At 35.6% G+C, this 21,900-nt stretch overlaps 1 protein-coding gene across 2 annotated transcripts; it reads left to right on the top strand.

The window, feature by feature from the left end:
- Positions 1-1,801: 1,801 nt before the first annotated feature.
- On the top strand, positions 1,802-21,790 carry mbtd1 (mbt domain containing 1). Of its 2 annotated transcripts, XM_056469808.1 has the most exons (17): positions 1,802-1,965; positions 3,068-3,269; positions 4,848-4,981; positions 6,876-6,990; positions 7,093-7,175; positions 7,280-7,397; positions 7,475-7,609; positions 7,708-7,796; positions 9,394-9,628; positions 9,741-9,796; positions 9,883-9,987; positions 11,889-12,036; positions 12,121-12,203; positions 12,377-12,611; positions 15,245-15,316; positions 15,802-15,969; positions 18,781-21,790. In XM_056469808.1, the coding sequence occupies exons 1-17, from the start codon at positions 1,945-1,947 to the stop codon at positions 18,897-18,899; spliced, it is 2,118 nt and encodes a 705-aa protein (XP_056325783.1). In that variant the 5' UTR covers positions 1,802-1,944; the 3' UTR covers positions 18,900-21,790. The 2 variants fall into 2 exon arrangements, with proteins under 2 accessions (XP_056325783.1, XP_056325784.1); XM_056469809.1 differs by lacking the exon at positions 15,802-15,969.
- Positions 21,791-21,900: the final 110 nt, after the last annotated feature.

The raw sequence follows: 21,900 nt of genomic DNA, 5'->3' as shown, positions 1-21,900 counted from the left end.
GCAACAGCTTTACTTATTACCAACCTGTTTGCCCTTATTTAAAGAGGGACCAAATACTCTCTGAACTGAGTAAATCTTACTCTGAGGATTTTGCTGTGTAACAATAAGCAAATACACTGAAGAGTATTTTGATCAAAACAAAAAAATAAAAGTAAAAAAACACCAGTGCAATCTTGCATACAAATAATACAAGTCTACAATGTGCTGACCAGAACTAGTATCCAGTACCGAGTTGGAGGGTGGGGACTCAATCAGAAGGAGTAGAGTCAAGCTGAAGAGTTCGGACATGTTTGTGCAGGGGTTCCCAAAGTTTAATGAAAATAGTGCTAGGTTGGTGAAGAGAGTATCTAATTTTCACTAACTTCATAAAATAAAGAACATTTCGTATCCAATAAGTATGAGAAGGATGGTGAGGGCTCTTTCAGTTCTGAAGAATTAATCGCCTTGCAAGAAGGGTTAAGTAGGCTACAGAGTCCCCAAAATGAGAGGGTAAAGTGTGGCCGGGTAGGAGAACCCCAAATAAACCAATATTTAGACAAGGTGGAATATCAACAGTGGTAATAGCAGACAACGAGAGGAAAATTTGCCTCCAAAAAGAAAATTTAGCTATATTTTATAGGAACATACTATGATAAATAGAATATTTATGATGCCCTTGTGTACAGAAAATTGCAGACTAAACCTTTTTGGGGGTGATTGTTATGCGTTTTAGAATTTCATAAAATGTATTTGGGCTTGCTGTTTAAATATGTTATTTAATACTTTATTTAAATCCTTTGCATAGTATCAGCAATTGCAATGTTAGAATAGAAATACATATGAGTACCATGATATACATGGGACATTCTATCAGAAACAGATTCTCACTTTTATAAAATGTGACAGGGCCTGACTTAAGCTTGTCGTCCTTAAAAAAATCATACAATCCTTGATCACTGTCAGCTTCTCCTTCATAATATGGCACTTCCGAGTCATAGCCTTAAACGAGTATTGCATGCATTTTATGTTAATGCAAATGTGATAGCACTGACAGAAACGTGGGGACAATTGTACATTTATTACAATTTTACATTTAATTTATTACAAAATTGTATTTTGTATTTGTAGTATTTATTTGTGAAATTTATTTATAATTTCATGTTTTTTAATCAAAAGTTGTGAATGATAACAACCTAAACTTGCAATTTATGAAGTTTTTTTTCCCTAAATAACAGTTTTTAGCATAACAAAACTATTAAAGCTGTAGGTTCAATTGGGCTGGGGACAAGGACAATGACAGGGTTTGTACATTTGTAGAGTGTTTTTAATAAAGAAAAACAATCTGAGAACCAAATGAATGACACATTCCTTTACAGAACAGCTCACAGAAATCAACCATCAGTCCATTTTAGACAGTTTTGGATACAATACTTTTTTTTTCAGGGACAGATAATGTAGGTTTCTGGGAGAATGTCCCCTATAAGAAAGCAATACCATGAATTTTACATCCTGCAGGAATCTTATCATTTAGGAAATCAAATCATGTAGGATTTAACACATATCTGTTTACATTTTTCGTCGCGACCACCGTTACAACCTGTTAAATTATATTACCGTTAAGCTATGACAGTAATCATTCCATTTTAATGTTAGGGTCAATAAATCTGCTATTCCCACCACTAAATCCGATTTTATTTGATCTGTAATTATTCACCCTCACGCTAACATTTCCTATGACCATATATGGGGTAAAGGTGCCGAACACGTGAACGGTGATTGGCTAAAACATATGTCAATCATTGTAGATCCCTGCGCACGCGCACTCTCGCCATGACAATTGTTGATAATCAACTGGAGTTATTTTTTGCTTTAGAGTAAAATAATTTCAAGCCAGGCCCTTTCCCTCCGGGGGGCTGTCGGATCATACCACAACGAACGTAAGATACCGACTTGCATGAAGGGCTAATGGAAAACCCAAGGGATATGGTAAGAGAGTTTATTTGAGCCCGCTTCCTTGATTTAGCTCAGTTAGCGGCTAGCAGTGTTAGCCGTCCTCTTTGTTTTGGTTGTCAGAAACAGATCCTGCTCGTCACACAAACTACAGCGTTTACCTCCTTCGAATCACTCGTAATTCTTTCTATGCCATATAACATTTCATTCAAATAAGCTGTCTTATTAAATGGTGCTAATACGGTTGGTAATGTATATGTTTTGTGCTGCTGCAATAGAACCGCAGGCCAATGAATGTGGAAATGTTTGTGTTTGTTTCTCAACACCGTTTTTACGAGGCTCATGAATGCGTTCAAAACGTTTTCACGAACTGTTATGTACAAACAGCCAGCCTAATAGGGCTTGAGATAAGCGTATGTGCATGTTTGTGTTGTGGTGGCTTGTAATATGACCTAAAATCATTCACTTGTAGTTAATATGGATGATACATGCATTAATTTGTGGTGAAATTGACTGTTAGTAGATACGAATTGAAATGGTATTCTTTCAGGTGAAGAGGAGTTCCCAAAATGTTCATTCTGTAATCAGGTCACGGTGTATTGGAGTCCTTCTACAGCCTAGTGTTGTAGTATTGATGAATATAAATATTTTATTTCTCAAAATGCAGCAAATTTCATTTAAATTATCATTTATATATATATATATATATATATATATATATATATATATATATATATATATATATATATATATATATATATATATATATACATACATATGCACGCCTTTTATATTTTCTGGCTTCAGATAGCCTGTTGAGAATCTTAAGTGCTAATGATATTGACCCTTTGTACATGTTATTTGCTTTTTGTGACTCTTAGAAGTCTTTAATTTTATTAATGTGACTTGATCTGCCTCCTAATTCCCTCATTTAAAGATTACGGTTATTACTAGTTACAATACTAATCATGCCGTATCATGTAAAAGGTTGTCATTTTTATTAAAGTATTATGGTTGTGGAAGTGAGCTGTAATCCTTGTCTTTCTTTGCCCTTACTTTAATTTAACCATTGCTCCTTCCTTCTTTTTCTTTTATTTTAATATCTTAAACGTTTTTTGTCTCACCTCGTCACATGTAGGCTGAGCACACTCCCCGCTCAGAGCGGAAGAGGAGAGATTCGTTCGGGATGTTTGACGGGTATGACAGCTGCAGTGAAGACAGCAGTAGCAGTTCCAGCTCAGAGGACAGTGAAGATGAAGTTCCCAGCATCCCTGCCAGTTTGCCCATCATCAAAAACAATGGCCAGGTGTACACCTATCCTGATGGAAAAGCAGGAATGGGTTAGTCATGTGGATCCAAAAATCCAAAAAGATATCTTAATGTCACTTAAAATATGGCTGGATGATATGACAATCTTATATCAGAAAATATACAATCTTTTTTCAAATTCAATTAATTAATAGTTTATTTACATTAGGGATGCACAATATATCGGCGGCCATATAGTTATTGGCCGTTAAATGCTATTTTTAATGTTAGCGTTATCGATCCAATATCAAAATTAGGCAGATATCTTTAAGACGATAGATTACGTAATTGTACAGGACTGCCTGCCTCACCGTGTTTGGGTCGAACTTGTTCAGTGCACTATAACAGCTCTCCTCACATTGTTTATTGACAGTGAAAGCTATCATAAAAGTGTTGTCTGATTGACAAGCAACATCTATGTGTTCAAAGGATCTAAAATGCCAAATTAGACAAATTTATGCACCGTTTTCTAAAGTAAAACATACTGTCTGTATTTAGCCTTTTGCTTGTACTGTGTGGCTCTGAACTTTCAAAACACTTTTTCGGACATTACATATTTCTACATATGTACATTACTGTAACGGTTTATTCAAGAACATTTGAGCTGGTTTCAGTTCTTAGTTCTTTCATTTTAATTTTACTAAAATCTATTTATTATACTTGTTCCTTAATTAAATCTCATTTTGTTATTTAACCTATTATTTTTATGCAACAGTCAAGTTGTATGTTAATTTGCTTTGCAACGAAAAGAAAAGGAAATAATTTATTTTTGGCATGCTGATTTATGTAAAATCGTGAATATAGGTCTATATAATCACTTTGCAATTTTGAAATTATTGCTTTTTTGCTTCGAGTAGGCTATTCGAACATCAGTTTATTGTTGCTCACTGTATAAAAATATAACATTTTTAAATATTTATATTTATCGGCTATAATACATCGGTTATCATTCTCCAAATCTTAAGAGTTATCGGTTATTGCCAAAAAAATTCAAATTGGTGCGTCCCTAATATACATTCACTACATGGAAAGCAAGTGTCTTTTTCTTTACATTTTAAGGGTTATACTTCCTTAAAATGTAATTTATTGTCATAAATATGTAATCATATCTTTCATTTTTTTCAGAACCTTACGGCAAATGTTTAGGAATGAAGAAATATAAAATAAGTAATAATTAAATATAAAAAGAATGATTGCAGGCCCAACATAAAATATTGCAAAATAAAATGTTAAGTGTTGACATTGCACTTTCATTATTGCAACTGTCTCACGATGCTGTTATTCAGGTTTATGTCTGCTTTCCCATAATGCAGTGTACAATTGCGCTCACCTAAACTATGAATACGTATTACTGTAGTGACACCTCAAAGTAAACGATACAGCTTAATATGAAATGATACACTTTTAACTTTGTCCATATATTGTCATATTGCACAGCCCTGATTTAAATCATAACACAAGCAATGTTATGAAAAGCAGCGGTCTATTTTTCTTATGGGTACAGTATTGTATCTAATGAGAAATTGTATTTGGTTTACTGGTTTGCTTTTGAGAATGAATGTGTTCAGTGGTATAAATATGACTTTTTTTTTTTCTTCTCTCTCATGCAGCAACCTGTGAGATGTGTGGTATGGTTGGTGTACGAGATGCTTTCTATTCTAAAACCAAGCGATTCTGCAGCGTGTCCTGTTCCAGAAGCTATTCCTCCAATTCTAAAAAGGCCAGTATACTGGCAAGACTTCAGGTAACATGGGTGTTAACACTGTAGTATGTGTTTTGTGTTAGGATTTCATCAAGACATCTCTGACTTATTTTGTCTTGTTTTTGGGAGCACTAAGATGGTTCATATTAGGGCTGCACGATATTGGAAATTGACATTGCAATTTTGATTTTAAACGATATGCATTGCGATATAAAAAATATTTCACCAGATGGATTGAATAACTTTTTTTTTTTTTTTTTTTGTAAGAATTCAGTATTTTAGAATGTTTGGGCTGATTTCATATTGGAAAGCATGTGCATACTGTATTAAAATGACCTATAAACTAGATTTTTAGGGAGGAAACTTACAGATGATTTTTTTTTTTCATATTTGTCTGGAAAATGCTGATTTATACTTCTGTGTTGAGTGATCGGCATGATCCATGGCGCCTGCCTTGGTAGTCCTGCATTTATACTTCTGCGTGCTCTTTGTATTGCTCTGTAATAACACTTCCGAAACACTAACTGGCAGAGGGTTTTTATGTCCTCAGTGTTGTTTCTTTGTGGGTGTTTTGTTTTATTGAACGCTACCTTGATGTACAAGTAGCTAAAACTCGCTCATTCAGAGGTGGCAACCGGTGAACATGGAACAACTTTAATCATAAGGTAAACACAAAACAAAAGTTTCCATCTGGAGCTCCTTCATGGGACTCGACACTAATAAACACTTGCTCCAACGGGTTCACGCGGCTCTCTGTCCCACCCACGCTGGTCACAGCTACCAAGCCGACCAATCACAGAGCTTGCACTATGTAAGGTTGCGATGCGTTGTTAATTTTTTGAGAGGTTCACGTCAAGTGCGGCGTTAGCTATGGCGAGGGCTATGTGACTGTGCAAGGCTGTGCCGGCGCATACACGGGCACTTAATGTAGAAGTATAAATCAACCGTAAGTCTTAATGGCTGTTGGACACAAATATTTAAATAAAATCTAATGTTAAGTGACTTTAACTTTGCCATTAATCTACAAGCTCCTGATCAACATGAGCTGCTCTTCATAAGCCGCTCTTGGCAATTCAGATCCAGTGATGTTACTATACGGCGATATCAATGTGATATATATATGAATTTTAAGTTTATAGGGTGACACAGTGGCTCAGTGGTTAGCACTGTCACCTCACAGCAAGAAGGTCGCTGGTTTGAGCCCCGGCTGGGTCGATTAGTGTTTCTGTGTGTAGTTTGCATGTTCTCACTATGTTGGTGTGGGTTTCCTCAGGGTGCTCCGGTTTCCCCAACAGTCCAAATACATGTGCTATAGGTCAATTGAATAAACTAAATTGGCCATAGTGTATGTGTGTGAAGAAGAGTTTATGAAAGTTTTCCAGTACTGGGTTGCAGCTGGAAGGGTATCCACTGTGTAAAACATGCTGGATGCTGATGAATAAAGGGACCAAGCCGAAGAAAAATGAATTAATGAATTGTATATTTTCTTTATTGTAAATAAATGAATACATTTATTTGGTAAGGAACTTATCAAAATCTACAGAAGTTATCTGTAAAACGTATAAATGTCTTTACTATCGATCGATCATTGATACTATGATCAATGCTTTTTATTGTATGTAAAAATATATCATGGTTTCTACAAAAAATATTACAACTGTTTAAATACAAGTACTATAAAGTAATTCAATTTTTCATGGCTTACCAGTGAGAGGAAAAGAGTGTGAATGACACTGTGTGATGTTTTACTAAATTTACACTATTAAATTTGCACAATAGATTATCAGATATGTCTAGATGTTATTGAAAGCCTAAAAATTTTTAAATTTAGAGCCAAGGTCACAGGAATCATAATCAAAATATGTGCTGTTGTTCCTTCTTTTTCTCTTTGTCTGTATCTTTGAGATTGTGCGCATTCTTCTTGTGTCTTTTCAAGGGTAAACCACCAACGAAAAAGGCAAAAGTCTTACAGAAACAGCCATTAATGGCAAAGTTGGCAGCTTATGCACAGTATCAAGCAAATCAACAGAACCAAGCTAAATCAAAATCAGGTAAAATGGCTTACTTTAGAGTGTTATTATGTAATTATATGCCTGAATGATCTGTTCTCACAATCAAATACCACAACACCATTTGTTCTTTTCCTCATGAAGTGGTTCCTGTTGAAGGCTTTGACTGGGGCCAGTACATTTGTAGCAATAATTTAGTTGGGGCACCAGTCAGCTGTTTCAAACATGTGAGTTGAAATGGGCAGAACATTTATAATTTTTGTCACTGTAATTGTGTTTCTTAAAATCAGATGTTATAAATATTCTGTTTGTGATTTGATAACTCTTTCAGGTGCCCATGGGTATGTGCTGGGGTGACATAGCTGAGGGGGTGAGGGTGGAGGTCTTCAATTCTGACACAAACCTCTCCACAAAAGTTTACTGGGTAGCAGAGATTGTCAAACTGGCAGGTACAGTCTCTACTTACATTTTTTAATGGTTTGTTATAAATGAGAAAGGTAAATGATTTATTTTCATCACCTCTCAGGTTTTAAAGCTCTTCTGCGCTATGAGGGTTTTGATAACGACTCAAGCAGAGATTTCTGGTGTAATCTGTGCATCCCAGAAATCCACCCTGTTGGATGGTGCGCTTCTAGTGGAAAGCCACTGGTGCCTCCTAAATGTATGTATAACACAAAGCTACTCAAAACTTTGTAGGAGTTATTGCTGAATATGAATAATTATGAATGTTAACATTTTTTTTTTACTTTGTCCCCATAGCCATCCAGCATAAGTATTCTAACTGGAAAGCATTTCTTGTGAAAAGACTCACTGGAGCCAAAACTCTTCCGCCAGAATTTGCCACAAAGGTAAAACACTGTATCCCAGCAGCAATCATAAAACTGTTCTGAGACTCTGGAAAAACCTGTAGAGCAGCCTGCTATGAGCAGTTATCACACACCAGGAAATAGCTTCTCACAAAACATGTTTACAAGGATGATAAAGATATCAGACTGAGTTAGTGTATGAAAGAAGCGAATCTCAATGATCATGCTTGCATGCCCATCATTGTCTATCACTGAGACAAGAGTGAAAATCTTTGTCAATTTATTTTTACCTTTTGCAAATAACATTGACATTATTTATATTTGAAAATGTGCAGATATATATCTTAATGCATATTATAATGCATATAAATACAGAACCCCTAGTTTTTTTTAATGTTTTTTTTTCCGCGATTTAAAAATGGACTTTCTGTGATGATAATTGATTTTGTGGTGGTCATTCCCAGAAGCTTGCAGACAATTTAGCGATTACAAAAAAAAAAAAAAATAAATAAATAAATAAATAAATATAAATATATATATATATATATATATATATATATATATATATATATATATATATATATATATATATATATATATATATATATATATACACACACACACAATAAAGCTTTTTTTTTATTATTTTGATCTCTTGTCAACAAAAGATCTAAAACAGTAGGGATTAAGCCAAAGGGAAGATTGTATACCTCCACAAACTTTTCTTTCTCAGATTTCACTCCCCGGAGCATCTGACATCATGTACCTCATTCAGGACATGCATTTGAGCTTCCCCTACCGTAATACACCTAAAACACGGATTGCTGTAAAACTCGTCACAGGGATTGTGTTAATTTTATTAATTTTGTGTTGGATTCAGCAATCGCGGAATCGCGAAAAACTAGGCGCGGTCTGTCAATAGTATAAAATTTTTATCGTTTTTTACAATGTTTTTACTGCTGGTGAGAGTGGTTGAGCTCAAGTGCAGCAAATAAAAGGCTTTTTGATGGAGGCAGGACATGTCAGATGCTAGAGAGCATTTGATTGGTCAAGATTTGATAAACTGAAGTATGAGGTGATGTGAAAGAGGTCATTGATCCATTCAGTTGGAAGTGACAAACTGCAAGCTTTTGACGTTTATCTCAGTTTTATATATTCTAAATGCAAATTTTGTGTCTGTTCTGGAGCACACTAGATTCCAGATATCCCTTAAACTAACAAACTGAAATTAACATTAAAAAAATATTTTAATTTCATGGGATCTTTAAAAAATTGTCTTTGGAAATGTATTTACTATTTCAGATCAATGCCTTTTATTGGATGTAAAAAATATGTAATGGATTCTACAAACTTCTACATTCATTTGCTCAATAATAATAAAACATATTTAAGCACCAAATAAGCACATTAAAATTACAGAAGCATCACATGACACTAAAGAGAGAAAAACTAAGTATTAAAAAATAAAGCAGTTCAGTTTTAAAGTGTAATCTGTTTCACATGTTAGGATTTGAATGTATTATTTATTATGCAACTTTGGCGAGCACAAAACACTTTTCTAAAAGAGCACACACACAATGCTAGACCTCTGAATGCTAGACTGCATCTGTTAAAAACTGTTTAAATGTGTAACCCGCAGGTGCAGGAGAACATGCAGTACCCGTTTAAGAAACTGATGCGTGTAGAAGTGGTGGACAAGACACACCTGTGCCGCACTCGTGTGGCTCTAGTGGAACAGGTGATCGGTGGCCGTTTACGCCTGGTGTACGAGGAGAGCCAGGACGGCACAGATGACTTCTGGTGTCACATGTTAAGCCCACTCATCCATTCCATTGGCTGGTCACGAAGCATTGGACATCGCTTCAAAAGATCTGGTCAGTGCAGGATTTTTAGATAAACCTTCTTAAAATCAATTCAGCAAATATAACATTTGATGACCTCGTTGTGGCTTATGGATGTAAACGTCTCTTATGTTGCACCCTGCAGAGGTGTCGAAGAAGATTGAGGGTCAGATGGACGCTCCCTCACAGCTGTTTCTTAAGGTGCTTTTTTTTTTTTAAATAGCTTTTTTATTCAACAGTTTGTATACACTCCACTTGCTCACATGTATCATCTTTTAAATCCACAGATAAGGGATGTGGATCAGAGTGGGGATTGGTTTAAAGACGGAATGAAGTTGGAAGCAATAGATCCTCTAAATCTCTCCGCTATATGTGTTGCTACTGTTAGAAAGGTAAGGTTTGTCATTTGTCATCATGGTTCCCAAAGGTCATTAAAGTTTTAAAATGTACTATGTTTATTTTATTTAACATTTTTTTTTAATTAAAATATGTTTATTTGATTAGGCATTCAGTTTTAAGGTGACAATAAATCTGAGAAATAACCATTTAGTAGGAAATTTTGTTACATTATAACACTTTCAGCATTTGGTGAAAACTCTGCTTGATTATTAAAGTCTGTGATGTGCAGTCCTGTACTTTGTGCATAGGTGTGTGCAGTCTGTATAGTCTGGGAATATTGCAGTTACTGTTTCAACAAGGTGCACTGATATTAACTTAGTATGTCACTCATTTTGAACTAAACAAAAACCTTAAGAATGCATGGATTTACTGCTTGTTGGAATGCCTCACTTCAATATTGACACTGCCATTTTAGCCCACATTTTATATCATCAATAGTGTAGTGTTATATGGTAATATCAAAAGGCTATTTTTTAACATATATGCTTGAAAGTGCTATTGATTTTTATATATAATTTGCAATAAACCGTAATTTAACATTGAAAGTTGGGTTTTATATATAACAGGGTGTCCGCAGGGTCCTAAAAAGTATTAAAAATTGATCAATCAATTATGAGAAAATTAAGGCCCTTAAAAGGTTGTCCAAAGTGTTTTATTTCAAAAAAGCGTAAATATATTTATTTTCCTCCTAATATTAACAATGGCGTGCTCGATCCACGCAATTGGTTCGTCTGGCCAAGCTCCTTCATCCGGGTGATGTGATGCTCTCCACATGTAGTGAAACCATAGAGTGAAACAAACGGTAAAATAGGAAAATGTAAGTTTGCGTACTCCTGGCTGGAGAAAGACGAGTTTAAACTGTGCCTGTCGCTGAAAACAACCGCATAATTTATTCTTTCAAGGTTTGTTTCGTCTGAGCTTTTATGAGTTCTGTTGCATTGTTGTGCTCCAGAGATTTAACTATAACTTAATAAACAGTTGTTAATAAACAGTTGAAGGTTTGATACTGATTAGAACTTGAAGTGGCGATGAAGTCTTAAAAAGGGATTAAAATTACCTTTAGGATTCCTGTATACACCCTGTATAATATGGTCAGTAATGTTTCTTTATTTCACCCACAAAAATTTCCCAATGAAAACACTTTTGCTTTTCTAAGCAACAGTGATGATTTTTTACTGAATAAACCTGCATTTTGAACGAATCAATTTGATTCCGTGACTATTTAATAAAGATCACTTCAGATCAATCACAAAATATGGTAGGCCGAAGTCCCGGGGCTATTGTTTTTCAGTCGGACTAGCAAAATCTATATACACCAAGCTGTATATGCAGCTAGATACTAGCACTTGTTTTATGAATGACTCGTTCATTAAGACATTTACGTTTCTTCACTACTATCACTTAAAAATGTGTGGCAAAGAGATTTGGAAAATAAGGATCAGTGGGAGACGACATGCCAGAATACTCTCATTCTTTTTTCCAATAACAAAATAGTTAAACGCAAAAAATATACATTTATTCATGGATTTATCTGACCCCACAGGATGTATTTTCCTAATAAGTGTGACTTTTCAACTATTCGTTTATTATAATTTTTTGGTGTTTTTTTTTTTTTGTATTTATTTGTGACTTACTTTTATAGATTTATCTATAATAAAAAGACATTTCATATTAAGTAGAAAAAAAGCAATGCAGTATGGTAAAAATATGCCATTGTCAAAAATACACAATTTTTTATCCTTTTTTAAAATCAAATTTTATATCAAATCTTAAACACAAATGTTAAAAATTAAATTCACATTTAAGGAGTTTCCTATTTGCAGATAAACAACTGCAAATAAGATAGATGGAGAAAGGATTTTAATCTTTAATTGATCTTGTGTTTTTCTCTCAGGTGTTGGCAGACGGGTACCTAATGATCGGGATTGATGGTTCCGAGGCGGCTGATGGCTCAGACTGGTTCTGCTACCACTCCACCTCTCCCTCCATCTTCCCAGTCGGCTTCTGTGAAATCAACAGCATTGAGCTCACACCCCCGAGAGGTTTGTTTCATCTCACTTTCTACACCCAACACCTCTGAACAAAATCTGTCTGTTTTAGCTCATGAATTTGAAACTTCTCTGCAGGGTCCACCAAACTCCCTTTCAAATGGTTTGACTACCTCAGAGAAATAGGTTCAATTGCAGCCCCTGTGAAGCTCTTTAACAAAGTAAGTTTTCCTGCACTTTTGGTAGGGGGAGTATTTTCCTGTATTATGGTGAATTCTGGTCATTTGGGACAAATTTTCTAGGTCATCTCAATGACAAAAATGTCCCAATTGATCAGAATTCACCCTAAGCATTGTGGCGGATGCCCTTAACTCATCCCCTCTCTTTCTCTCAGGATGTGCCGAATCATGGCTTCCGCGTAGGCATGAAGCTGGAGGCAGTGGACTTGATGGAGCCGCGTCTGGTGTGTGTCGCCACAGTGACCAGGATCGTCCACAGACTCCTGCGCATTCACTTTGACGGCTGGGAGGATGAGTATGATCAGTGGGTGGACTGTGAGTCTCCAGATCTCTACCCCATAGGCTGGTGCCAACTGACCGGCTATCAGCTGCAGCCGCCTGCCGCACAGAGTGAGTGAACAGCACTGAACATTCTGCTACTTGAAGGTTCAGATTGTTTCTTAGCAACGCTCGGTATTTTTGTTTTTTTTAAACAACAATTTTCTACTGTGTCTCAACTTTACTTTTAAACTGTTTAGATAAGATTGAAACCATATACTAAATCTTGACATTAAACTGGTTTGCTGAACAAATGATGCCTCTTTATTTAAATTAGATTTACAATTAGAGATATTAATTAGAGCCGGGAATCGAACTCGGGTCGGCGCGAGCACCTGGGTGCTATATGTCAACGCAATAACCACTAGGCTATTGGCGTCAACTCCATCCACCTATTTTTATGCTCATTTAAGATATGCACATAAAAACGGTTGATGGAAACGCCAAGATGCGCATACATTTTGAAAACACGCATAACATGTGCAAAACTGAGTAAGATAAACTTTTTTATTCGATAAGAAAAGATGGACATAAACTATGATGGAAACACTTTTTCCAAACAAATTCCAGTATGTGCATTAAAAAAGATCATGTGGTTTTGTTATAAGAGATCATGTGATAATAAAAGTGTGTGGACGAACCAGCAGGCTGAGCACATTGTAAAACATCTGAAATGTTGTTTTGGTCATTCTAAAACACCTTAATCATTTCAGAATTAGTTATTATATTATTAATGACCTCCAGAATCAAGAGTGTCTGTGCTCCGCGTCTCACGCCTTCAAACGCCACCGCGTTCACTGTGTGTCAGGATTGCCTACTGAGGCGCAAGTCATTTAATAAATGAAGAAATGATTCAGGCAGCTTCTATCACAGCGAATTTCGTTTTTACTGTTGATATTTGGCACCAGTTTATCAGGAAGTGACGTTGTTCGCTTTGACTCGTTGGATGGAAACACTACTTTATTTGCACATCTTTTATGCGATAATCCAGTTTTGCGCATAAAGTTAGTTCGCATTTTTGGATGTAAACATAGCTTATGTTCCCAGAGGTGACCAATATTTGTGTAATACTTCAGTAAGATTCTTCTTGGCATGCAAAAAAAAACTATAACAAGGAGCTGACATAAAGACTCAATGTTAAAACGCAAGCAGTGGTTTGAGATAATGGGAGATATTGAGGTAATGAAAATCTGACATTTATGTTGAGGATTTATTGTCATTGAAAGAGATATAGCAATCTTATGTGTTTGGATTTTCCTTTTTTTAAACTTATTTTACATGCAAGTTTAGGTGATGTGTGTGTGTGTGTGTGTGTGTGTGTGTGTGTGTGTGTGTGTGTGTATATAGGTAATTATGTACAGTATGTGCATATTGATATGTGTATGTAATGATATACACTACCAGTCAAAAGTTAGGGGTCAGTATGATTTTTAAATGTTTTTATTAAGCTTATCATTAAACTTTTTATTAAGCTTTTATTAAACTCGCCAAGGCTGCATTTATTTATTCAAAAATACAGAACAAAAAGTAAAACTGTGAAATGTTATTGCATTAAAAAATAACTGTTCAAAAGTAGTTTATAATTTAATTTAATAATTTATTCCAGTGATTTTTAAAGATGAATTTTCAGCTTCACTACTCCAGTCTTCAGAGTCACATGATCCCTGAGAAATCATTCTAAAGCTGGTATCACACCGGATGCACCCCTCGGTGCTGTGACACGGCACGCACATGACCAGTATTACACACCAGACACGCACATTCACATGTTATTTAAAATGAAACCATTCAGATGGCGCTCTGTGGCACAGCAGATATATGAAAAGACCTAAAATAAACAGAATAATTTTCTTTAAAAAAAAAAACTTACCCCAAACTTTTGACTGATCGTGTATGTTAGCATGTTTCTGTTAAATGATCATTCTGTATTGTAAAAAAATTAGCTAAATAAAAATAAAAGTGGAAAAAAGTTATAATAAATTTTTTTTTAAGGATACAACTAATTCTGATTTTAAGAGTTTAAACTATTAAATTTTAAATGCTATTTATTATTAGATAAAATACAGTAGTCAACATTCAAAGTGAATCAAAAATGTTTTTCAAAATTGTCCTAGGACCAGAATGGGTGTTGTACAATAGTTTTAGGGCAACTTTGATGAAAGGTGACGATCTACTTCAAATGTTGCCCACTGTAATTAGGCAGTTTTTACATGAATGATTCTGAAATTGTGTTTGTACTCCAATTCACTGTTGAAATAATGCTTATTTTCACATTTGTTTTCCTGACATAATTAAACCAATACATTAAGACATTGCTAATGGGTTATGTAAAGTATACAGTCTAATAACATGCAAATATTTCAATAAATTGTAATTTATCTAGTTCATTACTCTAGTGAACTAACAAACTGTGCTGAAAGTGACTGATTTTCCTGAGGTAAACATAATGCTATGTGGACTTTGTTTACAAGCTGTTCTATTGATAACTTTTAATGAGTAAAGTCTTTGCGTGCATTTGTGCATGTATTTTTTTGTGTGCAACTGTGGTGTGAACAGCAGTCTGTCATGCCACATCAAAGACCATTTACCAGCATCTACAGTTTTGTTTTGATTAAAAAAAGCTCAGGAGTTGAAAGATGACACCTTTTTTTCATATCCTAAATAAGACTCCTAATGCTCTGCTGCAATGTCTGTTTCCCCCTCAGCCGCAAGAGAAGCACCGCCAAATGTCTCGAAACAGAAAAAGAAGGCAGCACAGTATAAAGGACAAAAGAAAAGTGAGTCCAGTCTCCGTCAATCTCTCCATCTCTGTCTCTCTCTCCCTCTCCCTCTCTTTCTCTCTCTCTCTCTCTCTCTCTCTCTCTCTCTCTCTCTCTCACTGAACACTGAATTGTGGGTGCAAAACTGGTCCAGGAGTCTCCTCTGGTTTTTCTCTCTGGTTTGGGTCTGGTCTGGTTCTGCTTGATAGCGAGTGGCAGTTTTCATGATTCAGCGTGGTCATGGGTAAATACACACAACTGTAGCCATCAAACCTGGGTGAGACAGGGCGAGAAAATCAGAGCTAATATTTTGACAGGTCAGATGCTGCCTTTTTATTAGGGTTTTCAGTTTTTGTTTTAAATCTCAATCATCCTTCTGTCATGTTGCACTCAAATTGAGTTGTGGGCTGAGCGGGACGATGGCCTGCAGTGTTGACGAGTGGAGCTCGGTAGCTTGGGTAAACTCAGTAACTTCGGTAACCTCAGTCTGGCTTGGTGTTTAGAGAGGAAGATTCCAGTTGGGAGGAGGCCGATCGGTTTGGGTGGGCCTCTGAGGAGGAGGAGCTTCTCGGGTGATGAAGAGCAGACTCCGCCCCATTACCTGTCCCACTTCTCTGGGTCCAGGCGACCTCCCGCCTCAGGTGTAGAGCGTGATCGCTCTCTCAACTCAGGTAACTCATTCTCCATCACTCAGGGAGAGGGCGCCACTCGGCTCATTCCTCTAGATCTTTTCAGGTCGGCCCGGCGTGGACGGTTGCACGCTATCAGGCATCCGAGTAACTTGTGCTGCAAACAACATTAACCACAGATGCATGATAAAGAAGAAGGCTAGTTTCATGTTTGATGAATTGGGTGTGTGTGTGTGTGTGGGCAGTTTCATCCCATGATTGACTCACTGATTTTTTTTTCCACTCAGGATGGTGTTAATTAATTACTTTGGGTTGTTAAAGGAACAGGTCACTAAAAATGTAAGATGTTATTGACTCATCCTCATGTTGTGTCATGTATCAACTTCTTTGGAGCTCATTTTGAAAGAATATCTTAATTTTAATGCAAAATAAAATTGGACTGAGTCTTTGAAGCTACCAATGACCGCCCAATACGGCTCCATAACAATTCAAAATGATAATTCGGTAGTTTAGGTCACAATTCACAGTATTAACAAAGCATTAACCAACACTACTAGCTTAATAATGTGCTAGTTAGCTGCTTATTAATAGTTAGTAAGGTAGAAGTTAGGTTTAGGATTAGGGATGCAGAATAAAATCATATTTTAACTCATAATGAACAGGTAATATCTTAATAACAGGCAGGTAATAAGCCAGTAGTTAATAGCATGAATTATGAACTAAACTAAAGTGTTGCCGATAATTCAAGTTCGTTTGACTTCTAAGCTTTATTTTAATTTTTTTTAAGTTTAACCAACCAAATTTTTTTACAGTAAATATTTGGTGGTAGATATAGTTGAAGGCCTCCTCTGAAATTCTTTAAATATTTATAGTACACAAGTGCTGTTTAACAGAGTTTTTTTTTTTTTTCAACACATTTTGAAACGTAATAGTTTTAATAACAATATTTTTTTTTGTCTTTGCTATGATGAGAATGTAAATATAATATTTGGCAACATATTAACATTAAGCTTTTAAAATATCATTTTAAAAGTGAAATTGTGTTAGTTGTTAACTGCACCTAAGTTTGTCCACCATCATCCACTTTCAGAGGTCGACATAGAAGCATTTTATCGGCCCCCTTTCATAGTGTAAACACACTCATGTGGCTGAACACTGTACTCTACAAAAAACACATCGATTGAGATTGAAAAATGTTTATTTGCCATTTACATTCTTTCCATTTACTTAATTTCCCACTCGTTGTTGAGTTCATTCATTTAATAGTACATGAGCATATGCAGTGGAAATGATGTACACTGTAAAAAATATCCATAAATTTAGGGATGCACCAATATCATTTTTTATTTATTTATTTTTTCGATCACGATCCCAAAAAGTATCGACCAATCCTATACTGTGCTGTTTTTTTTTATTTAACATAATATAGTTCTGCTCATCATAAACTCAAATAATATATCTTATTTAGTAAAAATAACAGACCTATAGGCCTACTGTATATGAGATCCGGTGTTGCAAATGTGATCTAACAGACAACCTTGTTGTCCTTGTTGCAGGTCAAAATGAACCCATTTAATGCAAAACTAAATGCATTTCTCCACTGTTTTTTTTTTTTTCATAGTGTCATAAACGAACGCGACACGCAGTTTGAATTGTGAATGAATAGAAAATGATTGACAGGCACAGCAAAGGAAAGCTCTGAAGTGAGCATGAATTTAACCACTTGAATATTCATCTGTACTTCACATTAAACTATAGAATGGCTTCAGAACAATTGGGATATAGTAGACCTACATGACAACTTTCTTGTGCCTTATAATAGGCTACCTTCATGGCTTTTGTTGGCTTATGAATTACGTAGAATATAGTCCACCGCAAGATCGAATTTTGATCGGTCCCAGCTGGCCAATACCCGATTCAGCAAAAATATGTGGTCTTGAAGCTGATATCCAATCAGATCGGTGCATCCCTAAATAAATTAGCAGTTTTCCATATGTTGTGATTTCATGTTTTAATTTTTCCCCATTTATTTATACCTTTGAATTGCATTATGGGAGCTTGATCTTTCTTCCATCAACTTTTAACCTTGAAAAGTTTGTTTGAATAGTTGTTCAGTTGTTTGTTTGAATAGGTGTTGGGTTGGTGTTGTATATTAGGATACAGAAACCTTGTAATAAGCTGCCAGTACATTTTCTGTTAGTTTTACAGTCTTTATTTGTCTTCATTATTTCCTGAACATGATATTATTTCAAACTACTACTAATAAAAGTCACAGAGTTGAATTAACATCAAAAGTCAACAGAGCAGAGATCAACATCCCATAATGCAATTCACAACCGTAAACAAACTGAAACCACTGATGAATCACAAAATGCAGAACGTGTTAATGAACAGAGATTTTGTACAGTGTTGAATGTCAAAATGACGGAAGAGTCTCGACGAAAGACAAACACACATGCTCACAATAGACTCATTTGAACCCATGTTAATAACAGGTGGAAACAGAGCTACAGGTTTTCAGTTTCATAGCGATTACAAAAAATTCTCTTGAAAAAGAAAGTATTGATGATATGAGGATGAGGAAATGATGGTATTTATTATTGTCTGAGTGCCCTGTCCTTTAAAACATCACAGGTAAGTTTATAAGACTACTAAACCATCTTAACTGTGCATATTGCTGCCTGCTTGATTTGATTATTTGAAAACTACAACTTGCTTTAGTCTTTGCCTACTAAAATAAATGTAAAAAATGTATAAAGTCTTCAGTTGTTGTATATTATTTGATGTTGCATTAAGTTGCTGTTTTCTCTTTTATGTATTGGTATTCTTGTGTCTCCTTTTTTGCTTTCCCAGAGGCCTCGCTGCAGCTGAAAGAAGAGACTCCTGAGATCGACGAGTTCACCTTCTCTCAAGGCATCTCAGACCAGGAGAGCAACGGCTCGGGCAGTTATTACATCAGACAGGAGCCGTGAGCCGCTGCAGCCAATCACAGACTCTCACCTCACTGCCAACAGCACTGGAAAAAACCCCACACGCAGAGATGCACAGCAGACCTGGAGGAAGAAGAAGAGACTTCCCTCCAAAACCAGGTCTTTCTCCTTTCCTTTTATGGTTCCTTTTCAGGTTTCAGGAGAAGAACGTCAGTCATTGATGCGAGACAGAAAAGGGGGGATTTTGGTTCGTATAATAAGGATAGCGTTGATTGTCCTGACTTTTTTTTTGTTCTTCTTGATTTTTTTTTTGTTCTCATTTGCCCGATGGACTTATCCTCCTCAGTGTTCATTGTACTTGAAGATTTCTTCGCTTTTTATACATATTTGATCTCTTTATTTCCCTCTTTTGGTGAAGAAAAACAAAAAAGATGACAAAAATTTGAATATTTCTTGGGGGTGGACATTTCAGTACCTTGTGTGTTCTTGCGCTGTTTCACTTGTTTTGGATGGGTGTGCATTTGGTAATAGTAGAAATCTATATTGAGACAGTATATTCATATATATATATATATATATATATGTATGACATTCATATTAAACGCATATTTAAACGTATAAATATAGTAGTGGATTGAGGGATGATGGTATTGAAATCAAACCTTACTGGTATGAAGAGTAGATTAAAGGAAAACACTCACAATTTGCACTACAGGGATTTCAAACAAAATATAAAACCATAGTAAACAAACAAACAAACTGCAGCTTTATTGTGTTGTGATTAGCAAACGTAACTAGCGGTGGGATGTGCTCAAGTCAAAGTGAAGATTACGATATGCAAAAAAAAAACAGTTTTTCGACATTTGACGCCAGTGTTTCTAGTTTTTTAATTACGTTCTCAAGAGCCATTTTCTAAAATACAAGCAGTCAAAGTGTTTTTGAGCCAGAGAATAAAACGTAAGCAATCACCGCTGCCTGAACACTACCTTTCGCGAGTCTCCGATCAATCCAGCGCTAGCTCATTTACTAGCCTCGCCTCGAACATCCCATCCCATACATTTCCTGATTCCATTCCACATTTTGACTACCTCTAAAAGAAGATGCGTTGCAATAGGTAGTTCTGTCATGCTTATAATCCGTATAAGCAAGCGCGTACACAGTTATATTTTATGCAAGAGATAAATATTAACACTTGGACATGCTTCACTTTTAAAAGTCTATACACCATTTCTGTTTTAGAGCATGGGAAGGCAAAGAAGAAGGTTATGCAATAATAATATTTGTGTTGTTTTACGATGTCTTACTCTGAAATCCAGAAATCACACAGCTCCTATATATAGAGAGAGAGAGAGACTTAAAAGCAAGATATTGAGAAACTGTGACAATTTTCTAAGAGCTAGACTTGAGCTTTCCCTGTTCTAGATCCTTCTGAGTGTAAATACATCCTCTATATCACATTCGCATAGTGGTTTATCTTAGTAGAACTATAAGCTCTGTTCAATACCAGTAAGGTTGTTGGTGAACTCTCAGGAAACATATAGATCTCATTTAATTCTGCTTTATTTGAAGGTTCACGGCTAAAGCGCTTCTAAAATCATTCGATTTGATCGCCGTTTCATAAAAAATGGATTAAAAAACACAACTTCTTGCTCGCGTTTGTTTAATGCTGACTCAATTTTTGTAAATGGTCATCCACCTCGTAGGTAGATCCATGTTAAATTATGGTTCGTTCGTTGTATAAAAATGTATTTTTTTACTGTTCGCTTTCTCTTGAGTTTTAGCTGATGTTTGTACTGAATCATTCTGTTATTTTATGTTGTTGTTCGTAGTGGGTTTCTTCAGTAGCTGTTGTGTCGTTTGCATGTGTAGTTTTCCAGATGTAAGGCACTGTCGTGTGTTAATGTCAAACTGGGACTTTATGGCCACATTTTCCCATCAGCTGCAGGAGCCACGTTCATTTTTTCCATCTTTATTTCGTTATAAACCCAAACTCATAGCATCAGGATTTAGGTACACACTGGTCATGTCTGCTCAGTTTCATTTCTTAAATATATAGATGTGTGTATGTATACACACACACATAATAAGACCAAAATATCAATTGTTTCTGCAATTTAAACGAAAACAAAACGACTGTTGAGGCAAATTTAGCTGCTACCCTCAAGAATTTCAACGCACAACTTCACCTTCACCCTTTTGTCAGCAGAATTGATGCCTTATCCTCTCTGTGTTGTGTTTTTTTTTTGTCAGAGTACAAAAATATACGTAAAAAAAAAACTAAAATATGTCGTCCAGTAGAGTTCTTATCAGTGCATGCAGCAATGTGAGATGAATCTTATGAGGGCCAGTTGTTTTTCTGGTCTCGATACTAACACGGGTTTTTGTGACGTTTCCCCTCTGTCCTCAGTAATCACATCATGGTGCTATATTCATATATATATATATATTTGATAACTCATTGGTTAGGTCTATCATAGGAGAAATAAGTCTGTAATTATAAGTTGGAGAGCCGCTGATTATAACTTCAGATCTGTATTTTTGGATACAAATAGCCGAAATCATTTGTTATAACGATGTAAAGTCAAATTAAATAAATAAAATAAAAAAAAGAACTAACGTTGACCCTCGTTGTATGAAGAGGTGAGGGTGGTGGATTTGTAACTTTTTTGATAGAGTCTGTATCTGGTCTTTGCTTTATTTCTTATGACGAAGATGATTATGATGATGACGTGTGCTGTGATTATAGGGTTTGATAGAGCTTCTATGTATATAGTTCAAACTGTGGGGGGGAAAGCTTTCGTTGGTCTAATTTTATGTTAATTTGTTTACAAGCATTTCAAACTGTTTCCGCATGGCTGTGAAAATGTATCTGTTGAGTTTGGGGGAAAAAAAAGAAGAAATTTTTACACTGAATTAAAAGGTTACTAAACGTTTGTATGCCTGTTCCTTTTTAAAAGCGTGTAGTTTTGGTTGGATAAAAAAAAAAAAAGTACCAAAGTTCATGCAATCAAGTTTTGTTTTGAGGTAATTATTTTTTTGACCT

The sequence above is a fragment of the Danio aesculapii genome, chromosome 12 (genome assembly GCF_903798145.1).
Source record: "Danio aesculapii chromosome 12, fDanAes4.1, whole genome shotgun sequence".
In the NCBI taxonomy this organism is placed as follows: domain Eukaryota; kingdom Metazoa; phylum Chordata; class Actinopteri; order Cypriniformes; family Danionidae; genus Danio; species Danio aesculapii.
Note: the sequence above shows the minus strand (reverse complement) of the source record. Positions and strands in the feature narration are given on the sequence as shown.

What these genes read in the sequence shown, in the direction of transcription:
- mbtd1 (XM_056469808.1), top strand. Translation starts at nt 1,945, where the DNA reads ATGGAAAACCCAAGGGATATG. An exon ending in AGAGATTGTCAAACTGGCAG is followed by an intron (nt 7,398 to 7,474) that starts GTACAGTCTCTA and finishes ATCACCTCTCAG; the next exon opens with GTTTTAAAGCTCTTCTGCGC. An exon ending in CCTCACAGCTGTTTCTTAAG is followed by an intron (nt 9,797 to 9,882) that starts GTGCTTTTTTTT and finishes TTAAATCCACAG; the next exon opens with ATAAGGGATGTGGATCAGAG.